General features: G+C 60.8%; 2 protein-coding genes across 2 annotated transcripts; both read left to right on the plus strand.

Annotated features, from left to right (window-relative positions):
* The first annotated feature begins 28 nt into the window (after positions 1–28).
* Positions 29–4593, plus strand: MSRB1 (methionine sulfoxide reductase B1). Its single transcript, XM_025984932.2, has 4 exons — positions 29–180; positions 1896–2044; positions 2342–2456; positions 3748–4593. Exons 1-4 carry the CDS (start codon positions 126–128, stop codon positions 3777–3779), a joined length of 351 nt encoding a protein of 116 aa, XP_025840717.1. The 5' UTR covers positions 29–125; the 3' UTR covers positions 3780–4593.
* Positions 4594–13098: 8505 nt separating this feature from the next.
* On the plus strand, positions 13099–21823 carry HS3ST6 (heparan sulfate-glucosamine 3-sulfotransferase 6). The gene is made up of 2 exons (XM_025984687.2): positions 13099–13574; positions 18858–21823. The coding sequence occupies exons 1-2, from the start codon at positions 13162–13164 to the stop codon at positions 19471–19473; spliced, it is 1029 nt and encodes a 342-aa protein (XP_025840472.2). The 5' UTR covers positions 13099–13161; the 3' UTR covers positions 19474–21823.
* The last annotated feature ends 4399 nt before the right edge of the window (positions 21824–26222 follow it).

Below are 26222 nucleotides of genomic sequence, written 5' to 3' on the forward strand. Positions count from 1 at the left end.
CAGGCTCCGGGCGGTGATTGGTCCGCGGGAGGAAGGGCGGAGCCCCGGGCGCGGGCCAGGCCCGCGGGGCTTAGTGGCCGCGGAGCTGTCCGAGGCGGCGGTCCCCGTGCTGTCCTGCTGGCGCCATGTCCTTCTGCAGCTTCTTCGGGGGCGAGGTTTTCCAGAACCACTTTGAGCCGGGTATGCTCTGTGACCTCCTGGGAGGGCGGCGGGGCGGGAGCGCGCATGAGAGCGGGGGGTCGCTGCCCTCCGGTCGGTGCCCTCCGAGCCCCGGAGGGGCAGACCCCTGGGGCGGGGGGCGAGTGTGGCCGCGCGGGCAGGAGTGCACGTGGGTAAAGGGCGCCCCGGAGGAGGGAGGGGCCCGGGGGCATGACGGGAGAGTGGACGCTGGAGAGCGGGGTCGCTGACCTCAAGGAACGCGTGAGCGGGGCGGTCTCCGGGAGGACTCTGCGGAGTCAGGGCACACGGCAGGGGTGCCGCCGGTCGGGGGGCTTCTGGATTGGGATCTGGACTTCAGAGGGCCGCGATGGAGGATCTTGTCCAGGGTTTCCCTGATGATAGCCCTGCCCTTTCCCGTCCCTCGTCCCAGCACAGAGCTCCCCTGCGGACCCAGCAGGCCTGCCGGGGACTTCCGCGGTCGGCCCAGAGCCCTGGGGTTGGGTAACCAGGGCAGCTGCCAAGCCACTAAGTGCCTGTGAAGTTTGACCAGACGGCCTGAGTGCAGGTGGGGGGAGTGGGAGTGGTGCGGCATGGACAACCCTCCGCCCTGGTCCCAGGCTTTGAGGCCCTGGCATGTACCCTTCTGGGCTGGGCTGCTTGGTCGTGGACTAATTTGGTAAAAACATGCCCACAGGCAAGACTAGGGCAGTGCTCTCCCTGGGGGGTGGGGGATCTGTTGGGTGTCAGCACTCTAGGGGGCTGCGCTGTGACACTGGGCATCTGTTGGATGTTAGCTGTGACATAGGACTCCCTGGCCAAAGACCTCCCCTGAGACCTTCTGGCTCTGGGACCCCAGTTGTCATCAGGCTGCTCTGCCAAGCTGGAAGGTCCACTAACACAGCGGCTCCTCATTCCTCTTTGCTTCCTTCTCCAGTTGCTGGCAAAGGCTGAGTAGTTGGCAGACCCTGGGGAAGGCTGTCCTCAGGCTGGACTGTGGGTGCTGGGTACTCTAGGGGGCCCCAAGCGATTACCTGTGCTGCAAGTCAGTTTTACAACCTTTTAAATCCTTCCTCAAAGTGATCTTTTGGGGATAGGTTAAAACTTCTTCCCTAGCTCTCTCTCTTCCTGGGCCTTCTGTCTGGCGTGTAGACTGTTTTTTGGGGACCTTTCACTTCCCATGTGGAGAGCAGGCCAGTGGCTGGGAGTCCAGCTCAAGGCTTCACTGGGCATCAGGAATGGCCACTTGGGAGGTGAGAGGGGCTGGGCCCTCATCGGGCTGCTGGGCTCCTTCCTGACTGTACACTCTGCAGTGGAGTGTTCTGCATCACTCACTTCCTTATCTCTAAAATGGAGAAGTCGTCTTAAAAAAAAAAAAATGAAAAAGGAGTGCCTGGCTGGCTCAGCTGGTAGTGCCCGTGACTCTTGGTCTCTGGGTCATGAGTGCAAGGCCCGTGTTGGGCGTGGGACTCTACTTAAACAAAACGATGAAGCTAGATGGAAAGGTGTGCATCACAGGACTAAAGACACGAATCAATGAGATAAGTGAAAAGTGGCTCCCTGGGCGCTGGCAGGTGCTAGGACCACTGGACGTGAGCTCTGTGGTGTGTTCTCCACAGAGCCAGTACCCAGGCCTGAGAGGGCGGCATGGGGAGGACCTTCCTAGGCCCGAGTATTTGGGAGTTCACCCCAGAGAGGCTGGAGCCACTGTAACCCTTTCCCTTTCCTTCTGCCCCCAGGTGTCTATGTGTGTGCAAAGTGTGGCCATGAGCTCTTCTCCAGCCACTCAAAGTACGCACACTCATCCCCGTGGCCCGCCTTCACTGAGACCATTCATGCAGATAGTGTGGCCAAGCGTCCAGAACGCAATTCGCCTGAAGCCTTAAAGGTGGGTGGCAGCAGCAGGGGGTGGTGAGGGGTGCTGGCCAGAGGGGGCCTGAGGGCTCCCCACAGCTCTAGGGGCTTAGAGCCTGTCTATCCCAGGCCTCTGGCCTCAGCCAGGTGAACTGCTAGCCCAAACTCCTGGGAAAGCCTGGGGTCCTGATGGAAGTAGGGAAATAGGACCGCTTTCCTGTGTGACTCCCCGCCTCTCCTGCCAGCCGTGACTTCGGGAAATGGGTGTGGGAGGACACCATCTGCTGGGGACAGGGGGGGCCACTGTGCGTTTGTTTTGTGTTCTTGCCAGGTGTCCTGCGGCAAGTGTGGGAATGGGCTGGGCCACGAGTTCCTGAATGACGGCCCCAAGCTGGGGCAGTCCCGCTTCTGAATATTCAGCAGCTCACTGAAGTTCATCCCGAAAGGTGAGCTCTCCTTCTGGCAGCTGGACACAGGCCTGCTGTACATTTTTGAGGACCAGGGGTGGGAGACACACTGTTCCATCCATTCACAGTTGCACACATGAAACATAGAGGCCCCAAAGCATACAGCCCAGGAGCTGCCCAGGGCAACCCCAAAAGGACAAGGGGGCAGGGGTCCTGACTGACCATGTGTGCCCCCACAGAGGGGCATCTGAGGGTGGATGTGGCAAAGGGTTATCCATGGGGGCCTGGCCCTTGCTGGAGACTAGAGGGGCAGGCAGGGCCCGCAGAGGCTGAGGACCGGGGCTGGGGCCGGAGCCTCTCTGAGCAGGGCTCCTCTGCAGAGTGGACGTGCTCGCAGAGCCTCCTTCACTGGCCTGTCTGATGTGGCACACGTGGGGCCTGGCAGGCAGCAAGCGCTCAGATGGGTGCTCCCGGGGGCAGTTACAGGCTTCTCCCACTCTCTGCAAGCATGGAGCGCTCCTACGAAACTTTTCGTAAGCCAGAAATGGTGTAAAGCAAAGAGAATCTCCCACTTTCTGAAAGCTTTCGTGGTGCCACTTCTCTTTTACTAAAGACCGTGTACGTCAGTTCCTGCTTTCACTATGTGAAATAAATCCACAGAGGATTTTCACTTGGGATAAAAGCCATTACCTAACATAGGTAACGCACATGTAGCATAAATGAAATGTAAAGGCAAGGTGGCCTAAGTCAATCTTTGGGAAAGCAGGGCTCCGAGTGCTGCCAGGTTGTTTGGGCAGCCGTTGCTCATGCGAGTTTTATCTGCGCGCGGCAACCCCTATGGTCCTTAGCCCTCCGCTCACCCAGGTGCTCACGAGTCAGCACCTCTCGGCCCACCCGGCCCCTCTGGGCTTCTCCCCACACTTTGTAGCTCAAAGCCCAGATCCCCACTTGACCCCGGCAGGACCGTGGCCAGTAGCTGACCTCAGCTTGGTCCTTTGTGAAATGGGGTTGCTGACCGCACATTGCTGGCTGCCATCCGTGAGGACTAGGGGCTAAGTGAGGGTGTCTGTGGGGCCGGCCATGATAGGGTGTGACGTGATTTTGTCCTTTTGTAGTTACTGTTCTTTGTCCTGTGGAGGAAGGAGAGACTGGGCTCTCCTGGAGATCTCGGGGAGCCATATGGGGCACACAGACTCCCCCAAGCCCAGTGCCTGGGTCCTCCTGACCGCCCTGTTCCTCAGGCTGGAGCGGGCTGGACTGCTCAGGGAATGGCAGCTGAATTGTAATGTAGCAGTGACTTGTTTTTCTCTCTCCTCCCTCCTTTTTTTAGGCAAAGGAACTTCTGGCTCTCAGGAGGTGTAGGTGGACAGCACATACCCATTCCAGCTGGCACTGCCCTCCGGCCATCCCACCTTGGAACTGGAACCCCAGACATTGAGACAGGGGAGGGGGCTCCTGAAGCATCGGGAAATCTTGGCTCTGTGCAGGTTCTCTTGGGGGAAAGCACTGCTAGCCCAGGATGGGCCTGCTGGGCCCAGCTGTGGGCTTACCTTGGCCTCCTGCTCCCATGGGAGGCTCAAGGAGGTAGGCTCTCAGCCTAGCTTGCCTTTGAATGATGGCACACCCCACCTTTTCTTCTCCACAGCCCACTGCCCTGTCTGGACTCACCCTGTGGGACCCGATTCTGAGATGGGCTCTGGCCCTCACCCAAGCTCGTGCTCCCCACCCCCCACCCCCACCGCTCCAGGCTATCCTGGGAGCCAGAATGCCAAGAGGGCAGCCGTTGCTGGCTGCTGCAACTGCAGTCACTACATGATTCACTCTGGTTAAACCCTTCCAGGCAGCCAGAGTGGTGACGATCTGTGACCTGCTAGAGGAACAGGCCAAGGGGACAGACCTGTGATGTGTCAGTTACGGGAAGAGAAATCCTCAACCCTGTTTCACAATCTGGGTTGGTATACCTTGCCTCACTCAGGCTTAGGAAAGTGGGTGTTGCTCCATTACCTTGATTGTGCAAGGCCAGGGCTGGGGAGCTCACACCTTCCCAGGAGTGTGGCTGTGCCTTCTTGCACCTGCTTGGAAGCTCCTGCTGCCTAGGAGGGTGGGTGACACCAAAGCCCCTCCCATCTTCACTCCTCTCTGGCATCATCAGGAGATAATAAACAAATGGACTGCGGGCCTGCTGTCTTCATGCATGTCGGGGAGGCCGGGACACATTGTTTCATTGTTCCACAGATATTTACTGAGTGGGTCCAGCCTGGTGCTGGGGAAGCAGCCATAGGACAGACGGGCCCCCCTGCCCCTCAGGGTCTTCTGGTGTGTTTGAGAGGATGGAAAGTTCACGTCAGATGATGGTAAAGGCTGTGAATATCTACAGCAGGGCAGTGATGCTGGATTGTGGGGGGGCAATTAGGAAGCTAGTGCTTTGGCCCCACTGGGCAGGGAGGAGGATGCCAGTCAAGGAGGATCAGCTCAGCTCATCAGTGACAGCTGAGAGAAGCAGGAAGAGCTTCCCAGGTGGCGGCACAGCATGTACAAAGGCCCTGAGGGCACCACCCAGGCATGCTCCGGTCCTGGAGGAGGTGGTACAAAATGCCGCCCCAGAGGAGGTAGGTTGTACTGCAGAAGAACCACATGATTTTTCCAATGTATGTCGACAAATCCAGGATCGTGTAGAAGGATGGATATTAAGGGGTGGGATAATGGTGAAAGGAATATAAAGTTAGGTCAGGCTGAATTTATAGATAAGGGCTCACTAATCAGAGATTCCAGGTTTAATCATGCAGCTCAGAGGTCTAGGGGTGGCTCTCTTTGTTGTTCAGTTGGCTGAGATATGGACCGAAAGGTGGCCAGCGGTGGATGTGACATGCCCTGCCATGCACTGCCTTGGTTTGATAGAGGGAGGGTCCAAAGGCTTAGGGAGATGGGAGTGTCAGCGTGGATTCATCCTTTAAGAACCCCTTGCCCACCTTGGCGGTCCAGAGGGGATGCGGGTGGGACTGCCCTTTCCCCGACCCCCAGCCACAAGCCAGGGGTCCCCACTGGCCTGGGGTCCCCGGCCTGTGCAGGGGCTGCTGGCTCACTGTGTGACCTTAGGTGGAGAGCTCAGCCTTCCTCTGCGGAACCCAGCCCGTCTCCTGGGGGTGGGGTGGGGCAGGGGGTGATGACAGATGTGCGGACTCAGGGACTCAGCGTATATCACTGTGCGGGGTAGATTCCAGACACCAAGTTGGTCAGTGGTCACCTGTGCCGAGGGAGTTGTGCAGCAGCCGGCAGGGGTCAGTGCTGACAGAAGGCACCGAGGCCGACCTTGCAGAACCCCATTCAGGAGGGGCTTTTTGCCGTTTGCCCCCACTCGCCACCCGGGCAGCCTCGCTCACTAGAAAACATCTCCATCTCTGCCCGGCTGGTGGCCAGTACTGGCTACAACTGCTGGAAACACCCCCTGCCGGGGCCTGCAGAGGATGTGCCCTGCACCCTGTGATCCCAGCTCCTACCTCTGCCTGACTTCTCCTGCAGGAACCCCTCCGTGTCCCAAGTTGGGGCTGCCGACGTGTCTCGAACCTGCCCCTGGGGTCACCTGTCTACAGCGGGGTCTATTGCAGGGTAGGCTGAAGGACCTCCTGGTGTGTTGGGCTGAGACTGGGGCTGGTGAGGCTGGCAGGGCCGCTGTGAGAGCAGTGCCTGACTACCTGCGCTTCAGGGTAAGCACACGTCCACCCGTCCAGGTTCACTGGCCGTGGGGAGGGCTAGAAGCAGGGTCCTTGGAGCGGTGGTGGTGGGAGAAGAGTGGGCTCCAAAGCCCCGAGGTCCCCTTTCGTCAGGAGCCTGGATATGGATGGCTCCTAGCAGGGTCTGTCTTCCACCTGGTGGGAGGAGGTGTCTCACCTGGAATCATGAATCTCCCCCACCCCTGCCTCCTGCTGGGTTACACTATAACCTTTGGCCCACAGCTTCACTTCCTCCTTGAGAAACAAACCCAGCTCTCGCCATCCCCTAGCAGTGCCCCCTCCCTTGCCAAGCAGAACCTCCTGGGCATGGCCTCGCAGCCAGGGGTTCTGTTCAGGGGCAGCCGGCTCCTCAGGCTCTGTCAGCACCAGTCCAGCCCCAGTCCACATCAGCGGCAGGCCCGTGCATGCAGGGGCACCCGGCGACAGAAGCCGGCGGTCAGGGATCCGTGGATCCCCTGCTGCCGCCCCGCCTCGCCCAGGAGTGGCTGGCAGGGGGCATGAGTGAGCTGCTTGGGCTCCTGCTCCTCGCTACTGCTGCTGCTGCTGCTTCTCTGAGTGACAAGTGCGGGAGAGCCATGGCCTGGTGGGAGCACTGGCCCCCGCCCCTCCCCCACGCATGTGATGGGGACACAGGGCTAGCTGAGGACCAAGCACCAGCCCGGGGTGGCACGTTGACAAGCCCTTGAAACAGGCAGAGGGTCCTTCGTCTACCGACTCAGCTGCCTGGATGTTCATACTTTGCTAAGTGCAGAAGGCAGTCTTAACCCGACCCCAGGAGCCTGTAGGTCTACTTTAACACATAAAAAAATTCCTTTAGAAATTTCCATTATCTCTAAACCCTCCAAGATACATGCTGGGGATCACCCCCCCCCCAAGCACGTGGCCCACAATACACATCTGAAGGGTCTCAGGATGCAGGGTTTATTAGACGGTAATAAGTGACCTTTTCCCAACAATAGCTACCCCCTCAGGGTCCTGGAAACCTCGCTTCCAAAATTCCTTAGAGAGGACGCTATCCCCAGACCCTTCCCGACTCCCAGGTACATACTCAGCCACTCTTCCCGCCCACGGGTCCTGTCCCGGGGCTTTCATAAAACCCCCACTTTGCACCAAAGACGTCTCAAGAATTATTTCTTGCTAGACGGCTCCGGACCTCACCCCCGCAACCTCCTCCATGTCCCCAAACTTCAACACATGCCTGTGGGCTGCGGGCAAGTGGCAGGAGGCTCCCAGAGAGGTTGGCCAAGGTCACCGCCAAGCCGGCCACCGTGTCCCACCCTCATGCGCGGCCCTGCTAGGGGACCCGGCGCGAGGACCCCTCCCGAGCCCGCCGGTGCTCAAGAACCCCTCCCCGGGGAGGTCTCCGGGCCCGCGGGGCGCGCGGGCGGGGGGCGAGCGAGCTCCGCGGCGGGTTCGAGGCCCTGCAGTTCCCGGGGACGCCGCTAGGGGCGCAGCGGCGGCCTCTCCGACGGCGGGGGGCGGGGCCGTCAGACCCGGTATCTCCAGCTGGATCCACGCCACTAAGGTACCAGAACTGTGAGGTGTCTGTTACCCACCCCTTGCACCCAGACCCTCCCTCTGGGCCTCCAGGCCAGCCAGCCTCCAACCTAAAATGTGCCCCTGGTTCCTGCCTTCTAAAGTTTGCGGCTCCTTCTTCCTCTCCCCTCCCCACGTGCCAGAATCCTTCTAGAGCCTCTCCTGGGGGCTCCCCCGTGGCTCTGTCCTACCCCCGCGCGGCAGGGCCCCGGGCGGGTCTCCTGTTTGTGTGTACAGACTGGATCCCTGCTGTCCCCTTGAGGGCTCACCCACCCCAGGTCACAGACCACAGCGCATTCATCTCCTTCCCTTCCAGACGCTCAGCCCTGTGGGGGCTGCACACTGTGGCAGCGGAGGAAGGAGACCAGCTTGCACGGTCCTCGGCTCACTCCCTCTGTAGGGCGAGCGAGCCAAGCCGCGCATCTGCGTGAGTGTGGCTGTGGTCTGGGAGATGCGGGGACCCAAGGAGCGCCTGGCCCGAGGGAATGTGCTTACAGTCACCGTCTAGCCCATGGGGACCCTCGCCAGGGCATAGATGGATGGACCTGGTTACAGAGCCCCCAGGCCCTGATGTGGGGCCATTAGGTGACACCCAGCCTTCCCTGTGATGCAGAGGGGCTTCTGTGTGCTGAGGCCTGGCTTGGGGCTCTGAAGCTAGGGAGGTGGGGATGGGGTGGCAGCAGAGAGGGTCCTGTTTCTATGAGACCCTTTAGTCATTTCAAGGAGAAAGGCCGTTGACAGCGCTCCCCTCTTGCAGCCCTGGGACGGCCAGCCTGGAAAGACTGCTAGATGGTTATAAACTGAGCTGATCCAGGCTGCTTAGGGAGAAGCATTTTGCAGAGCCCTGTGGTGGGTCCTGGGAACCTGCAGCCCTGTGCACTCCTGTGGAGGCAGGGGGCCAGTGGCACCCAGGCCTCTGACTGTGCCTATTGCTCCAGGGAGACCTAAGGGAAAGAAACGGGGGTGGCTGGAAGCCAGCTAGTGCCCATCCCTGCGCAGGAGCGGGGTCTGGCTCCCTGCAGGCATGTGATTCCTCACTGGGGCTGGTCTGGGGAGGCCTCCTTCCTCCCCAGTCCTGTTCATCTGTCCCTCCTGACCCTGGGAATTGTGTCTGCCCTGGCAAGCCCTTCTGTGCCACATCGTCCCCAGGTGGAGCTGGGCACCAGGTCCAGGACCCTGGGTTCCAGCAAGCCAGGCCCTAGGAAAGCCTTTCCTGTCCAGCCTTTTCTCCAAGAAAGATGAATTATGAGTAGAGAGGTCGGCCAGGGAGGGAGCAGCTTCAGGGCACCCCATCTTGTGCTGGGGCCTCTGTCACATGTCCATTGCCTCCGTATCCTGAAGAGCTTAGGAGCTAGGCACCCGACAGATGGGGGCCAGTGTCACCTTTGCTTTATAAAGTAGGAAAGTGAGGTTCAGAGACTTGATACCTGCCAAGGTCATGTGCTGGGAGGTGGCGGAGCCGGGACTTAGCTGGGCCTCCAGCCCCAGAGGTTCTCACTGCCCCCACCCCTAGCCCTGTGCTCCCAGCCGCTCGTGCTCCATCCCTCCCGAGGTGTGCTAGGAACAGTGGGCTCCAGGGCTGGCTGGGGGAGGTGGGTCAATAGTTCTTGGGGGTCCCTCTCTGGGAGGAAACCGCATCCCCCCTCCATGTGCTCAGGGAAACCCAGCCTCTGACGTGAAAAAAACCTCACACAAATCAAGGACAGCTGGGCCCGCCCTGGGCCGCAGCCCCCTCCCCTGGGCCCTCCTTGCAGGCCCCAGACTGCAGACTGCAGGAGCGGGTCTGGGGGGTCAGGGTGTGGTCCCAGGGAAGGGGGTTCCTGGAAGCCCCACGTGTGTGAAATCTCCCCCAGCTGTCCCCCGTGGGGGGAGGGACTGCAAGGTGTTATTAATCACTTTCCAGAGTCGGGCAGCTGCTTACGGCCCCGCCCTGCAGCCGGTGGGGATTGTGTGGGGGTGCCCACCCTGGGGAGGGGGCAGGCTGCGGGCGCAGAGGTGGAGAGGAGGGTGGGGGGTGCACATAGAGCCAGCCACCCCCCATGAGTGCTTACCACTGTGAGGTGTGGAGCCACAGAGAGGCTGGAGACCAACGCCATCCCTGCCCTTGCGGAGCTCATGAGTAGGTGGAGGGAACAGATGGGGAGCATCACTCACGAAGCAGTAATTACAGTCTGTGGAGGGGACTCCAACAGAGCCTGGGTCTGGGAGGCCAGGCTGGGCCTTCCTGTCACCATGACCCTGCATGCCAGGACCCCCTCCGTAGACGTGCCCTCGCTGTCCCCCCTGCACTGGCACTCCCTATTGTCTCTCCAGGGACAGGGATGGGGACAGGGTCCAGCAGGCTGAAGCTCGGCGCCTCCTTCCCCCCAATTTTCCCTGCTCCCTGCCAGCACACCAAGGTGCCAGGACAGCTACCAGCCTCGGCTTCTTTCAGTCACTTTAGGGGGAGGGGGGTCCGCCGTCCGCAGATCACCCTGGTAGCAGCCAGCGGAGGGCTGGGGCTCACCCTGATGGCAACCTAGGGTGGAGGCGGATCAGAGCAGCCCTTAGACGTTGTGGGAGGAGGGAACCAGCCACCCTGTGCATGAGGAGCACGGAGAGGCAGGTTCCCAACTGCCCAGATTTGGCCTTCAAAAAGCCCCTTCACAAAGCACTGGCCAGGGAGCTAGGCGTGAGCCAGCAGTGCCCAGGCACGCCTGATAGGAGGGACGCTTGCTCGCCCGAGAACTTGCACACGGATGTTCACAATGACGGAGCTAGAAACAAGCCATGTCCCCAGCAGACGGAGGGATCAACAGGAGGTGGTCTGTTTGGCCAGTGGAACGTTACTCAGCCCTAAAAACGGATGAAGTATTGACACCTGCCACCACATACCTGATCCGCGAAGACATGATGCTGAAGGAAGGAAGCCAGTTGCAGAGAACATGTGTTGTATGGTTCCACTTAGACGAAACGTCCAGAAAAGGCAATCTCTAGAGACAGGGAGGATGTGGAGGGACTGTCCATGGGGATGGGATTTCTTCTTGGGGTGCTATGTTCTAAAATCCCCCGCAAGGATGGTTGCCAAGCACTGTGGCTATACTGGAAACCACTGGAGTCTACGTGCTAAATGGCTGGATGAGGGATCCCTGGGTGGCGCAGCGGTTTGGCGCCTGCCTTTGGCCCAGGGCGCGATCCTGGAGACCCGGGATCGGGTCCCACGTCGGGCTCCCGGTGCATGGAGCCTGCTTCTCCCTCTGCCTATGTCTCTGCCTCTCTCTCTCTCTCTGTGACTATCATAAATAAATAAAGATTTTTTAAAAAAATAAATGGCTGGATGGCATGGTGTGGACATGACATCTCAGCGAAGCTCCCACTCGGTGTCAGGACTGAGGTCTCCAGCTTATGGAGAAGGGGCAGGAGGCTCAGGTTGGGCTCTCAGGGTGTACTCCCTCTCGGAGATGAGCCTCTGCCCTCCACCTCTGCCCCATACTCTGCGCTGCTGTCCTCAGGCTGCTTGCCTGACCATCACCTCCTCCAGAAAGCCTTTCTTGACCTCTCCATTCACATCCTTCCATCAGGGGGCCTTTATCAGTGCTTATGGGGTGCCAGTTTCTGTTAGGTGCTGAGTATACACTGGTGATCAAATGTCCCAAGGCTGCCATTTGGGTGTCCCCAGATTTACGCCCACCCCTCACTCGACAGTTGTATGGACAGTGGCTGGAGGGAGGGCACGAGCTAGTAAATCATCCTTGTCCCTGGCCTCATTCCCCTGCCCCCAGCACATTCGTGTTCTGTTGTTCTGGATAAATTCCTACTGGAAAATCCTGAAGGAGGTATGTGTGAGGCAGGAGGGCTGAGGGGCTGAGGAAGAGGCATTATCAGCAGGATGCAACAGCATGAGCAAAGGCTGGGAGGTGGGAGCCACCCTGCCTGTGCTGGGCAGGGAGACAGAGGGGCCACCGGGGTTTACTGCTGGAATTTGGAGCCCTGCGACGTGCCTGCTGTGAAAGCGGTGGCTGCTGCAGGTGCGGTGGGATCTCACCCAGCATAGCTCTAAGGAGAAGTAGCCTGTCTGGAACAAACTCCCTTTTAAGCTAGACCAGAAGGAGAACTTCCCGTGACCCGTGTGTATCAGCACGCACCCCAGACAGCGCTGTATCAACAGCTCGCCTACAGGCCTCCTGGCTCAGTCTTGCCCTGACAAGCAGGGGCAGGCCTGGTGTCTGGGACCTGGACTGGGCCTAGATCAGTGATCTTTACCCCACTGCCTCTGCAGAGCCCCCTTGGCCCAGGGTTCCTCTGGGCGGGAGCCCTGGAAATGTTTGTGGGTGCCCCAGGATTCTGGGACTTGTCCAGATGCCATTAGTTTCAGGAACAAGCAGAACCCAGGGCAGTGTCCTCTGAGCCTCCTCGGGGAGCCCATACCCCTGGGGCAGTAACTGGTGGTGAGGAAGTCTGGGGTAGAGGGGGAAAAGGACACTGGCCTGATTCCTTGTCTGCCTGGTACACTGAGCCCTCTTTCTCTTTCCTTCTCTGCTTTTCTGGTGCTGGGCTGGGGGTTCAGTGGGCCCCGGGGCCATGTCAAGCTCCCATAGAGTGTCCAGCACCCAGCAGGTTCCAGAACTGTGAGTGGCCCCTGCATGTCACTGCTCCTCAGCAGGAGCTCCTGGGGCTGGACCTGGCTTCCTCTTTCCCGGCCTCCATCCCACCTCCCCCATCTCCTTGTCTCTGACAGGAGCCCGGGTGCCAGCGTCAGAGATGGGTCCCTGACGTTCCAGGGCAACGCCCGGTGGGCTAGGCTGCACAGACGGTGTGACATGGTAGAAAGGGTCAGGAGACAGGTCTGAATGGGCCCTTGGGACGCCTGTCATCCCTGAGCCTGGTTCCCAGGGACTCTAAGATGGTAATGATACTTGGCCAGCCCTCTCCAGCCGCCAGGGCGGTGACCCTGATGAACGGCAAGCCGACTGTCAGCAAAGCGCGCCCTGTCCTCCCCTCAGACTCCCCTCCAGGCCGGGGGACCCCTGTGCCCTGTCGGCCCGGGTCCACGCGCCTCCTTGATCCCCTGGCTTCGCCCGCGCACCTGCTGCTCCGCCCTGGTCCGAGAGCGGGTCTTGGGGCAGGCATCTCAGTCCCGTCACAGCCCTGACACCTGACCCGTCGCCGGGCATCCGTAACGGCAACGGCCCCGGAGCCGAGCGGGGTGCAGCCCAGCGTCTCCTAGAAGGCGCGTCCGGGTGGTCTCCGAGGTTCCCATTGCGCCTCGGCCTCCCCCGGCGCCCGCGAGGCCCAGGCGGGGCTGTGGTCGTGGGGGCGTGGCCTCGGGGGCGTGGCCTCAGAGGGGGCGAGGCTTCTCGGCCCCGCCCCCGCCCGCTCCGAGTCCGCGGGTGCCGGGGCGCAAAGCAGAAGCCGGGCGCCGCTGGCCGCGCGCTGCTCGCCCGGGATGCGCTCCCTCCCGCAGCCCCGGTTCCAGGGCCTGGGCGCGGCGCAGCCCCATGGCAGGTAGCGGCGGCCTGGGCGGCGGGGCCGGGGGCGGCCAGGGCGCGGGGGCCTGGCAGGGGGCCGCGCTGCGGGGGCCGCGGGCGCCGCTGGTGCTGGGCGCGCTGGCGCTGGGCGCCTACTGCCTCTGCACCCTCCCCGGCCGCGGCCCGCCGGCCGCCCGCGCCTCCCTGCCGGCCCCCGCGCCCGCCGAGCCGCTCCTCGCTGTCCGCAGCCCGGGGGCGCCAGGCCTGCCGGTGGCCAGCGGCCCGGGACACCGGCGCTTTCCGCAGGCGCTCATCGTGGGCGTGAAGAAGGGCGGCACGCGCGCCCTGTTGGAGTTCTTGCGGCTGCACCCCGACGTCCGCGCGCTCGGCTCTGAGCCCCACTTCTTCGACAGGTGCTACGAGCGCGGCCTCGCCTGGTACCGGTGAGCGCCCGGCCTCTCCGCCCCATCGGCGTCGGTGCGCGCCCTGGCGGGTGCCTTCCACCAACAGCATGATGCGCCCCAGGGGTCTCACTGGGGGCGCGGTGGGCCGAGGTGTCCAGGGATCCGAGCTGAGACCAGCCTGAGTGGAGGGCGGAGGCTTGACCTCAGAGACGCGGTCCCTTGCATTGGATTTTACAGAAAGAAGGAGCGATGACTGGCCGGGGGAGGGGGTGGCGCAGAAACTTTGGAAAGTCCAGGGAAAACCCTGGTTCAGCGTTGCTGAGGGGTCTCATGAAGACCTGAGGGGAGGCGTTTCCAACCGGGATAAGTAGTTTGAACCTAGTGGGGTTTGAGGAGCATTAGAAATTCTTCATGCTCATCTGCCCTTCCCCACTGGATCACTCTGGGACAGCATGTCTGACCTCTGGCCAGTTACCCCAAGAATTTTCCCTGTAGCCTCCTAGGCAGTGTCTGACCTGTCCCCAGACCCTCAATCCTGGGAAGAGGAATCCTCCTGGTTCTGAGGGTCTGGAGGGAGTCTGGGCTTTATTTAGAAAGGAAGAAGATGTGGGAATTGGGACCCCCACCTCATGTCAAGGGCTCTGTAGCTGCCCTGCTGCCTAGCTGGATGGTGTTGGGGTGCCACGGGAGAATGTGGGGGAGCATCCAGTCCCAGCTGAGGCAGCGTGGGGCCCTGCCCTCTGCCTCCTTCCATGGTGCACAAGCCTGCCATGGTGCCCTGTCCCTTCCTGCGGGGAAATGAGGGCTTCCAGATGGAGAGTGAGTCACCCCACTGCCTGCAGTTCTCACCTCATCCCCAAGCTATGGGACAGAGAGGACCCAGCCCAAGGTCACCTAGTGAATTAATGGGGAGTGCAGGGTGGCAGGACTCAGACTCTTGGCTCTGTGGTATACCAGTTTCCTCTTCCCAGGTTCCGCCACCCCACCCCACCTCACCCCACCCCTCAGCTGGCCCCCACTCACTCTTATTTGTTATCTTTGCCCTTTGCACTAAAACAACTCATGGGTTTAGAGGGGCCCCAGTGAGAGAAGGAATCCTGGGCTCTGAAGGGTTGCTGCTGTTGGGGGTGCTAGGGAAGTCAGGTGGCGATGGGGAAGCGAGTCCATCCTTGGACCCAGTTGGCTGAGTCCCAGCATCCTGGATGCTCAGGGAGAGACAGCTACCCGACTCTGACAGTGCTGCAGCATGCAAAGGCATCCCTAATCCCTCGCTGCTGTCCAGAAGGAGAGGAAGAGGAGGAGGGAGGGAAGGAAGAAGAGGAGGAGGGGCAGGGGGCGGAGGACATGCTGTTACCTAGAGCAAACTTCAGAGCCTGCCACTGGCCCCCAGGAGCTTTGAGAACAGGAGCTGTGGCAAGGCGCTGAGCTGGACGCGTGAGGGGCTGCAGCACGGCTAGTGCTGGGGGTTCTCAAAGAGCCTGGGGCCAGGAGGGTCCAGAGGGCTTGGAGCCCCGTCTAGGCCCTCCCTGGATGCATGCTCAGGTGCTGGGGAGGAGGGGGCTCCTGAGAGGCAGCTGGGCCAGATTTTCAGCTCTGGGTAGGGATCCTTGGGATCCTGGAGTGGCCGTCGTGGGAGGGGGAGATTCAGGAGCGTGTCTAACTCTGGTAAAGAAGAGACTTTCTCCTTTCTCATTTTTAGAGCCATGTCCGGGGGCCTGGGGGTGGGGGTGGCTGCAGAGGATGCAGAGGGTCGGGTCCCAGTGGCCTGCACCCATTCAGAGCTGTCTCTCAGGGCTGACTGGCACTGAGCCTTCGCTGGCCAGTGCAGAACAAGCAGGAGCCAGGCTGGCTGAGCTTTGGGGTGCGTGTGTCCGGGTGCCCAGAGGGGCTGTGTCCATGTACTGACATGTGTGGAGGTGGGCTTGGCGTGCTCACAGGTGCCCTGTTCCTCTGGACCTGTCTGTCCTTTCCACCCCCTCTGAATGTGCAGTGAGCCTCTGAGAATGCCCACTGCAGCCTCAGTTTCTCCGAACGTGAAGAAGTTGCCCAGCCCCTGGGCATGGTCTGGCAGTCTGCTCTCAGGACCTGGGAAGGACTTCCAGTGAATGCAGAGCCCTGTTTTGGAAGGGGGTTGGGGCAGCGAGTAGAGGAGGAGTGGCTACTGCCCCCAGTTGAATTTTGGGGACCCCCTGTTTCCCACAGGGCTGAGACCAATCTCATTTCAGGCAGTGACTCTAGTCCTTCCCGTGGACGGGGCAGGTAGGTGCTGGGCTGCTCAGAGTTGACCTTGGTCTCTGGGAAGTTCACCCCTCAGGCTCTCAGGGTCCTTCGTCTTGGAGACTGTGACCCTCCAGTGCCCCCCACTCGGCACTTTTTCCTTGATTCACTCACTAATTGACCTTCTGTACAGCAGTGGCTGCGCTCACAGGAACACCCCAAAGTCTCAGTTCAGGAGCGAGTGCCTTGTCTGGGGGCAGGTGGGGGCTAAGCTTGGGCCAAGGTGTTTTGGAGCTTGAAAGGAGAGGTGGAGGGTGGCGGGTGGGGGGACCCCTGGGTCTGGGGGCCCAAGCAGCCAAGGCAGGAGCAGTGAAGTATGTGGGGGGGCCGGGCCTCTGTGGGACTGCTCTCCCCCTGCTCACCCGCAGAGGCTTCTCTGACTGGGCACTCAGCGCCCCCACTCGCCCTGCACCGCAGGCTCCACACGGGAGCCGTGACTGGGGTGTGTGGGGTTCCAGGCTGGGCTGGATGGGGCCCGGGAGAGGTGTCCACCCAGCAAAACAGAGGAGGGAGAGTTGCCAGGGCTGGGCTGAAGCTGCAGGGAAATGCAGACCAGATGAACTTGGGGACGGGGCGTTTCCATAGGACAGCTTGTCAGATGTTTGCCGTGTGGGGGTCAGTGTGTTGCTCCTCTTATCCTCCCTGGTCTCTCTCGCCCCCCAAAGCCTCCATCCCCACCCTGCTCCAAGCCTGGGCTGGGCCTGGGGAGAGTAATTGATCCCAGAGATCTCAGAGCTGGAAGCTGGTGTGTGGCAGGAGTAGGCCTGGAAAGTCTGCAGCCCCTGCCCCCTCCCCACTCCTCTGCTCCTTGGATCCAGGGCACCTCTTCCATCTGCTCCTCTACTTCCTGGGAGAGACAGCAGCGGCAGGTGCTGGTGTCCCCTTAACTCCTCCTTGTGGCCACGTCACCCGGGAGGAGTGAAGGGCTAGAGGCTATTCAGAAGCCTACCCGGTCTGGGAAGGGAAGGATGGTGCACCTCTGGACCACTTGGTGCCTGGCGGGTAGAAAGGATGAAAAGAGTGTGTCAAAGATGGATGGGGGGCTTCCCCTGAGCAATTGGGGTGGTTGTCTTCCCTAACCGAAGTGTTGAAGGGAGGGGCAGTGACTTCTCCTCCTCCTCCTCCTCCTTCTTCAGGATTTATTTATTTATTTGAGGAGGGAAGAGGCAGAGCCAGAGGGAGGAAGAGTCCCAAGCAGACTTGCTGAGCACAGAGACCAACGCAGGGCTTGATCTCATGACCCCAAGATCATGACCTGAACCAAAACCAAGAGTTGGATGCTTGACTGACAGGGCCACCCAGGTGCCCCAGGGACAGTGACTTCAGATGTGGCCTGGCACACTGTCTCTTTGTGGGACTCAGCACTGAGGGTCAGTGGAAAGGGGTTTCCTGTAGCCCTGGGTCTCAGCCCTTGGTATTGTCACAAGCCAAGATCTCCTTGAACTTATTCGTTTGAAGGGAGAGGTCTGGGTACTGTTCCAGCTGGATTCCCAGCTGCAGGAGGCCGGCAGAGGGACGCAGGGGCTCTGGGAGCAGAACCCCAGCTGACCGCCTGGCAGCAGCTGCAGCCCAGCACTGTGGGCTGATGCTTCGTCCCTGAGCCTGCCTGTCAGAGGGGGCAGTGAGCGGCAGGGACGGAGCGCCAGCTCGCGCTTTCATGGAGATGGAGAAGCAGAGCTGTCGCCATCACTTCTGTGGACCAGCTCTGCCTGGAGCCTTGTTCTGAAGGAGGGGTAACTAGCAGACCGTGCATCCCACCTGACTCCCTAGAGTTCCTGGGATGGTGTCAGGGAGCCAGTGGCATGCCCTGGACTCACATGTGCACATTCTCTTGTCCCACCACCAGCACCCTCCAAGCTAAGTACCCTAACTCATGGGTCTGTGCATCTCTGTGTCCTCCTGACCTGAGTTTTGTTGGGGGTCTGAGTAGAAGGAGGTAACTCAGACCCTGCCTCCCAGGGGCTTGGGTCTGGGGGTCCCCGAGGCTGGATAAAACCTGAACTTCACAATTTATGTCACCTCCCTGGCTGGGGCCAGTCCTGGAGCCTATCAGCTGAGTAGGGGCAGCTCCCTCAGAGGACAAGAGGCGGGGCCAGCCTGCAGAGCCCTCCCCTCCCTAGCACAGGTCCCGACAGCCTCTGCCTCTGTTGACCTAGTTCCTGGCCCTCCCTTAGGGCTGTTTGCTCAGCTGGCTAGGCCACACCCTGCCCGCCTCACCCTGTACTACCTGGTTGGCAGGTGTGGCAGTGGGACACACTGCTCAGGGTAGCTGCCCTCCCCACTCTGGGCGGGTGTTCAGGATGGGCTGCCCCAGGTTTGGGGCCATCAGGGGGCTGTCACCAGCCCACTCCCCCAGAACCTTGGGATGAGTCAGTACTCCCCTCCCCTGGCCAAAAATGCTGCAGCTGAAGCAGCCTTGCACTGTGGGGTCTAAGCCAGGTCTGGGAAGCCCAGAAAGCTGGGGTCTTGGGACAGGGACTCAGGCCACTGAACTCCCTGCTCTCCAGTGTGCTGTGCTGTGCTGGAGGCTATTCGCATTCTGATCTGTTCTGATCCATTCTGATCCATTCTGATCTGGTCCAGGTCAGTGAGAATTAGCAGGGCTGTAATCAGAGGCAGGAGAGTCTGTGCAAGGGAGGAGGGAAAAGGGAGGGAAGCTGCCCTTTGTTGGGGACACTTGTCAGTAATTAATGGCCTGATTAGGGGATGTGTGGTGTGAGGGCCTGAGGGATGGGGAAGGTGGGCGAGGCTGTGTGGGTGGCCCCCAGGATGCTGGCTTCCTGAGAACTGGGTCTGGGGCAAGAGGCCCAGCAGTGTCGAGTGTGGGCACAACCTAGCTCTGGGAGAGGGGTGGGCAGCCTGACGGGATGGGCCCCCACTGTGGGCACCCAGGCTGCCCACCCAAGCACCTAGGATGACAGGGTTTTCTGGGGAAGGCTGGCCCACCTTGGAGGTTTGGGACTTCCCTGGAGGAAGGGGAGGTTAGTTCTGGGTCACTGGGGGTCAGTACCCACTGTCGCCTACCTTCCTCCCCTCCATCCCCAGGAGCCTGATGCCACGCACCCTGGATGGGCAGATCACCATGGAGAAAACCCCTAGCTACTTCGTGACTCGGGAGGCTCCTGGCCGCATCCACGGCATGTCCCCGGACACGAAGCTGATTGTGGTGGTGCGGAACCCTGTAACCCGGGCCATCTCCGACTATGCCCAGACACTCTCCAAGATGCCAGGCCTGCCCAGTTTCCGTGCCCTGGCCTTCCGCCACGGCCTGGGCCCCGTGGACACGGCCTGGAGCGCCGTGCGCATCGGCCTGTACGCCCAGCACCTGGACAACTGGCTGCGCTTCTTCCCCTTGTCCCGCTTCCTGTTCGTCAGCGGGGAGCGCCTGGTCAGCGACCCAGCGGGAGAACTCGGCCGTGTCCAGGACTTCCTGGGCCTCAAGCGGGTGGTCACGGACAAGCACTTTTACTTCAACACCACCAAGGGCTTCCCCTGCCTCAAGAAGGCCCAGGGGAGCAGTCGCCCGCGCTGCCTGGGCAAATCCAAGGGCCGGCCCCACCCGCGGGTGCCCGAGGCTGTGGTCCAGCGCCTGCGGGACTTCTACCGGCCCTTTAACCGCAAGTTCTACCAGATGACTGGCCAGGACTTTGGCTGGGACTGAGGAGGACAGGCCAGCCCTCGTGCTGCCTGGGGACACACAGTAACCTTAATTTGTGCCTGTCACCTGGCCGGAGCAGTCCGTGTACAGGTAATGGGTAGAGAAAAATATTTAAGAAGTAAAGTTTGCATCTGTGTTCCTCCAGGTAACCTTGAAGGCTGCAAGGTGGGGGTTGGAGGTGCCACCGCCCGGGGAAATGATCATCACACTAGTTATCTCTACAGGGCACTGTTCATATGCCAGGAGTGGTCCAAAACCCAATCCTTATCCACCCCTTGGGGTGTTCTGTGAGCTTGGCCACACATAACAGATGAGCAACTGAGGCTCAGAGAGGCTTAGGGCCGGCCCAGTGACTCCCAGCTTAGACCCCGTGATTCTGGAAGCAGCCCTCCAGCCTCCCAGCAGCTCCGGGGCGGTCCGGCCCCGCCCACCGAGGCCCCGCCCACAACAGACCACGCCCACGCACGGATCCCACCCGATAGGCCTCGCCCACAAAAGATCCTAGCCTCCAGCCACGCCCACCCTCTAGGCCACGCCCACTTTCCAGGGCCACGCCCTCCCGCAGCTCCCACCCTCCGGACCCTGCCTGGCTATAGGCTATAGGACTTGCCCCGTCAGTGGGTCACCCCCCTAGGCCCTGGATGCCCCAGTTCTGCTGAGTGACAGGCTCCCTCCCCCAGGGGATGGGCCAGACGGCATGCCCAGGGACGTCCACCGCCTGCTCCACTCCTGAGCCAGACTTGGGTGTTCCAGGGTGCCCTGTCCACCCCTCTCCCCCTGGGAATGCAGAGGCCCCTTCAGTAATTGTTATCACCTGCTCCTGGCCACACTGCCCTCACAATGGCCTCCAGGGACCCTTAGGCCCAAGCCCCGCATGGCCTGGCTGTGCTGGGCCCTCACAGGACCCGGCTGCACCCTCTGCACCCCAGGCCTGTGTCCATATGAAATCCTTGGCCCTGATGTGGCCTTTCCACCCCTGGGCTACTTGGAGCAGCTGCCTGTCCTGGGCCCCAGGGCTGAAACGAGGGAGGATTTCCAGGGGAGTGGCAGCCCCCTTTCCCGGCTGACTGAACCAGTGGCCCCACCAGTGGCCCCACCAGTCAGGGTGGTTACCGTCTTTGTCACATGACTATCCGAGTTGTCAGCTGATGTCTGCGCATGAGAAGAGGCTCAACAGGAAGCAGGGAGGGAGATGGGGGCCTCTGTCCTCCGTGGCCTGGCCCGGAGCCCTGCACCCCTTCCTGCTGGTTCTGGGCCCAGAGGAGGACACTCCTGTCTGGACTGTCCCAAGGGGCCGGCCCTGTCCCTAGGCTCTGCCATCAGGGTCAGGCCGGGGGCAGGGCTGGGGGCTGCCCCAAGAGACCTTGGCGGAAATGTGGTGGCAGATGTGGGCAGATGTGGGTGAGATGTTCCTGTGTGTGGGCGCAGGGGAGGGCTGGCCCAATCTGCAATAACGATGATGAGCAAGGGGTGCCCTTCGTTCTGGAATCCCTCCTGGGTGACAGGCACTGGGCTTGGCAGTGCTGTCCCTGTCCCCGGTGCTGGGGCCCCACTTGGTGACCGCATGGCAGCCTGGTCCATGCTTGTTTCTGCTTCCTGGACACACCCTTGTGCAGACATCCACGAGCTCACGCCTGGATGGCTTCGGGGGCACCTCTTTTGTTCTCCTGCAAGGAGCTCTTTGCTTGCATGGCAGCCAGAGAGGGGGGCGTCTTCAGAGTCCACCAGATCCCATTATTTTAAAACGCTCCCGTCTTCTACCCCACCCCCATTGCCTCTAGAATGAGGACCACATGCCTGACTGCAGAAGCTGGCCCTGAGGCCTGCCCCTGCCTCCCCGGCCTGCACGCTCCTCTCAGCCTTGAGCTTGTGCCCGGCCACCTCCACCTGCCACGGCCCGTGTCGCCTTTGCCCATGCTGTTCCCTCTGCCTGGCCTGCCTTTCCCCCAGAAGGCGCAGACCGAGAGGGAGCAGGCGGAGAAGGTGGCGGCTGTGCTTGCACACTGGGCTCGTTTCCTCCCTACACTTCGAGTCCCTTTCCTGAGCTCACTGACATGACCCACTTTTCTCTTCCTGAATCTTCTTGGAAGTAGAGCTGTGGGAGCCACCTGTTTGTCTGGCTTTGGTGCCCAGAAGGCAGACTGGAAACAGTGAGCAGAGAGGGTGAGCCGGCTCCTTCTGGTCACCCCCCTCCCAGTGGAAACGGCCTGACCGCCAACGCCCAGAGCCAGGTGCCCAGCTGGGCCCCCAACACGCTGAGGGCAGATGTGGTGGTCCTCCCAGCTGTGTGTGGGGGTGGGTCTCCGTGGGAGAGTCATCGGCCTTTAATTAAAGTCCCTAAATTGTTTCCCCAGATGCTCAGTGGTTTTCCATGTTGGAATGTTCCAGATGGGACGAGAAGTGCTGATTCAGTTACCGTCCTCCTGTTTTGCTCAGCGAAGTAGAAAGGGCCGGGGACTCCTCCTCCCCTCGTCCAAAGCCAGCCCGACTGGGATGGGGCAGCTGGGAGTGGGGGGTCTTCCCCGGTCCCCGGCCTTCGGGCCATGGCTGGTACAAGGTGGGGGCCCACCAGGACTGGCAGGTGCGCCTGGGGGAGGACAGCCTTCTTACCCCGTGCCTTACACAGGCAGGCACTGGGAACCCTGTGCGGGCCCTGGCCTGAGGGTCCCCTGACCCTGGGGAGCTTCGGGACCTGGGTCTGCCCTCCCTGTTGGTCTGGCAGTATTTCCCTATCGTGAATCTTCTTTCCAGATGAGGAGAGGACCCAGACAGCACCCTGTCCTCCCCCATGTCCTTGCATCCACAGCGCCTGAGGGGGGCCTGGCTCCCTCCCTCCCCTGGAGGAGGTGCTGCCAGGGGCACATCTGCAGCCACCTGCTGACTCTGTCCTCTTGTGAAGCGGTCCCTGCCTCCAGGGCTGGAGGGCCTGCTTGCTTCCCTCCAGGCTTCTCCAGGCTGCAGGGCAGTCCCAGGTGTCGGAGGGAAAAGTCTGGAAGGAGAGGTACCATTCTGGGGTAGTGCGTGTGACCCCTTTCACCCCAGGAGCAGGGGTGCTTTGGGGAGAAGCCTGGTCCTCCTGGTCCCCATGGCTGGTTTCCATATCCCAGGGTGGACACTACTGGGACCTGTGCCCTCAGCCAGATCCAGAGGCCCTTCCCAAACTCTAGACGGCCCCGTTCCTGGGAGCTTCTCGTTCCTATTAAGGAGCTGCTGGTCTGAGCAGGTCCCCCTGCATCGCTGCTAGGATGGGCCAGGCAAAGCCTGCAGACCCTCGATGCTTCCCTCTGCGTGGCCCTGGCAGCCTCTGGGACTCTGGATGCCCTCCGTGCCTATGGCAGCTGTCGGAGGGGCTGGGAACTTGAGGACGTTGTGAACCTTGTGGTTCATTTCTGTGGGACTCTCCCTGTCTAGAAGTCTTCTCTCGTAAGTTGGCAAGGGCTGACTCCTGAAGACTCTGTCCTTGGGGCAAAGAGAGTGCGGGTTGGGGTCTGGGGGAGCCTGGGGTGGAGGGACAGGGCCTCAGGACCCAGCGACTCCATCATGTCCCTCTCAGCCCTTGGAGTGCCGGGGACCTTCTGTGTCCAGGGTCAGGGCGCCCCGTCCGGCAGGAAGCCTCCACCGCTTGGGCTTTCAGTCCTTCGCGCTTCTCTCTGGGGCTCTCCGGTTCCACGTCACGCTTCCTCTGTTTCCTACCCTGTGTCTTATGTGAACTCCCCGAGGAGGGGGACCACCCTCCAAATAACAGGAAAAGCTCACACCAAACTACAAAATGAACAGGACCCACAGCCGAGGGGTGTGGCAGGAGGGAGAAGGGGCAGCCCTGGGAGAGGACGGCCCGCCCAGCTGCACCAGGCAGGGGACAGCGGGACCCTCCAGTTGTGGGCCCCCGGCAGTGTCGGGGGGTGGTGGTTAGGGAGACCACGAGTGTAAACCAGGCCCTTCACCTATGTACTTGGAAGGTTTACAAACCAGTGTACAAATGAGAGCTTATGCAATGGCCGTGGCCTCCTGACAAGAGCCAGAGGGCAGAAGCAACCCAGTGTCCATCCACAGAGGAGCGGGCACACGAAATGTGGTCTGTCCGTGCCATTGGCTGTTCTTCAGCCACGGAAAGGGTTGAGGCTGTGATGCACACCATGGCGGGAACGCATCTTGGAAATGCGGTGAGAGAAGCCAGACACAAAGGGTCACATGTTCTATGATTGCATTTGTGTGAAGTGTCCGGAACGGGCAACTCCACGGGTGCAGAGAGCTGAGTGGTGGTCGCCAGGGGCCCAGGGATGGGTGGGGGGCTTCCCCCGGTGGGGAGAGAAACATGTTTTTGGAACCAGGTAGGGGTGGTGGTCACGCAACACCGTGAAGGCACTACATGCCCCTGAATTGTTCACTTTAATATGGTGATTTTCTTAAAGATGAATTTCATCTCAGTTTTTTTTTTAAACGACTTCCATAGAAAATTGTGGGTTATAGGGATGGGTTATTAATTCTCCCAGGACATGAAGGATTCATTAAGCAGGGCCCACTGTGGATGGAACCCGAGGGAAGTTACAGGGAGGGATGGCTCAGGGGCAAGACAGTGAGGTTTCCCCCTGTAAGGGATGAGGGGGGCGGCTCTGCAGGGGGCAGGGGGACGCACTGTCCCTGCAGGCCCCGCAGTCCCCGCAGCACCCCCCCACAGCCCCCGACCCCGGCAAGGCAAGGCAGGGCACACGGCTCGGGGCCGGCTGCTTCAATCATCCTGGTAGACCTTGGGGCCTGGTCTGGGACCTGGCGCGCTGGGTGATTCAGGACAGGGCATGGTGTCGTGTGAGGGGTGTGTCCGAGTGCGCGCTCTGGGTCACAGGGGAGGTATAAACAACTGTGGCTGGTGGTTTCACCTGTGATCAATGGAAGCCAAACAGACCAACACACAATCTATGAAAACCGAGTTGGAACACTAGCCATGTTCTTCTGTGCCAGGAACTGTTTCCTCTGGAGCCCCAGCCCTTGCAAACCTGTGGACCACAGCTCCCAGCTCCGGGACTTGGGTGGTGCTCGGGGTCATTCTGGGTCCCAAGCTGCCAGGGCCCTGGGCTGGGCATGTCTTCATGGCACAGGCTCCACTGGCAGCAGCACCTCCGTGACCTCTTGTTCGGGGAAGCCACACTGGCAGGGGCTGGCCTTGCCTGCCTCATCCTACTCTGCACACCTCGGAGACCCTGGACTGCTCCCAGGACAGAGCAGGTCAGTCCGGGGACTCTTGCAGAATAATCTGGGGGCACAGTCTGCGCTGAACAAGCTGGCCTGGCGAGAAGAGGTTTGCTCGAGACCCCAGGTGGGGCTGAAGGTGGGCACTCTGGGCACGGTCTACGTTGATTCCTGGAGCCAATCTGCTGGGTTCTGAAGTAGGGCCGGTCCTCTGGACTAGGGTGGAAGGGCTGCATCACCAGAGCCTGTGGGAACGCCCTGAAGGCCTGGCTCGAGGGGGACTTGACTGACAGCGGCCCCCAGGGAGACCCTGAGGCCATCCTGCTGAGTCCCTCCAGATGCCTGTGCACCTGCAGTCTGCCTAGCCTCGGGTGATAGCCTTGCCCTTGAGCCCTGGGATGTTCAGCATCCCACCATGTTGACCCTGGGATGTTCAGCCCCACCTTCAGAAGTGCTGAGACTCTTGGGACGTCTGGGTGGCTGCACAGGTTGAATGTCGGACTCCTGGTTTCAGCTCAGGTGGTGATCTCAGGGTCCTGAGATTGGGCTCCGTGCTCTGTGTGGAGCCTGCTTCTCCCTCCCCATCTCTTTCTTCTCCCTCCCCCTCCCCTTCTTCTCCTTCCTGCTCTCTCTCAAATAAATAAACGAAATCTTAAAAAAAAAGAAAAAAAGGAAATGATGAGAGTCCTCTCACTTGACCCCCAGCATGGGTGCCGCCTGGGCTGCCAGGGACTTCGGACAAGAGGTGGGGGCTCTGCTCCGACTCAGAGCCAAGCTCCTGGCTTTGAGGTTGAGAGAGTTTTTTATACTGCTTAATCTGAGCCACATTGCATGTGCTTTTTGCTGGAAGAGCCGTATGAAAACAGTCAGTCAACCAAGACGGTAATGCAAAACTGTTGCCAGGACTGTTTCATACTCAATATCTGATTCAGAGGGAAGCGGGCCTCAGCCAGGCTGTAGAGGACAATTGGAGGTCTTGTTCCCGTTGCCTGTCTGCTCTCAGCCCCTAGCGCTGGGGACCCACAGCCCCCCACGGGTCAGGCCCTGCTGCCTCCCTTCCAGCCTCTGAGAGGGAGGATGGCGTATCTGACGGAAAGTGCATCTGGAGACGTTTACTTCCACCAAGCACCCAAGGGGAAGCCGGTGTCCCGGGAGACGCAGTGGCGGTGACAGCAGGCCACTCCTTGGCCAGCCCCGCCGGTTAGTTCGGGAGAAGCATCTGGGCGCTGTCTAACTTCCGGTCTCACTGTCTGGACTTGGGTTGGGGGGGAGCCCCTGTACAGGGGATGCACGGGCGGCAGTGCTTCTGCTGCTGGCTGGACCTGCTGGTGCAAAGTGGGGGACACAGAGCCGGGAGGGAGCATGGCCGGGGTGCAGAGTCACAGGCAGGCCCGGAAGGGCAAGAAGAAACCAACCGGGGATGCCCTTGTGCCTAGGGAGGCCCACCGCCTCCTTGCCATGTACCCCGAAGAGCCCAGAAGCCTGGGGAGTCGGAAAGGCAGGGAAGGAAGGAAAGCAGACAGAGGCGGTGACAACAAGGCCCGCTGCGTTTCCTGAGCCCAGAA

The sequence above is a fragment of the Vulpes vulpes genome, chromosome 3, assembly GCF_048418805.1.
Source record: "Vulpes vulpes isolate BD-2025 chromosome 3, VulVul3, whole genome shotgun sequence".
In the NCBI taxonomy this organism is placed as follows: Eukaryota; Metazoa; Chordata; class Mammalia; order Carnivora; family Canidae; genus Vulpes; species Vulpes vulpes.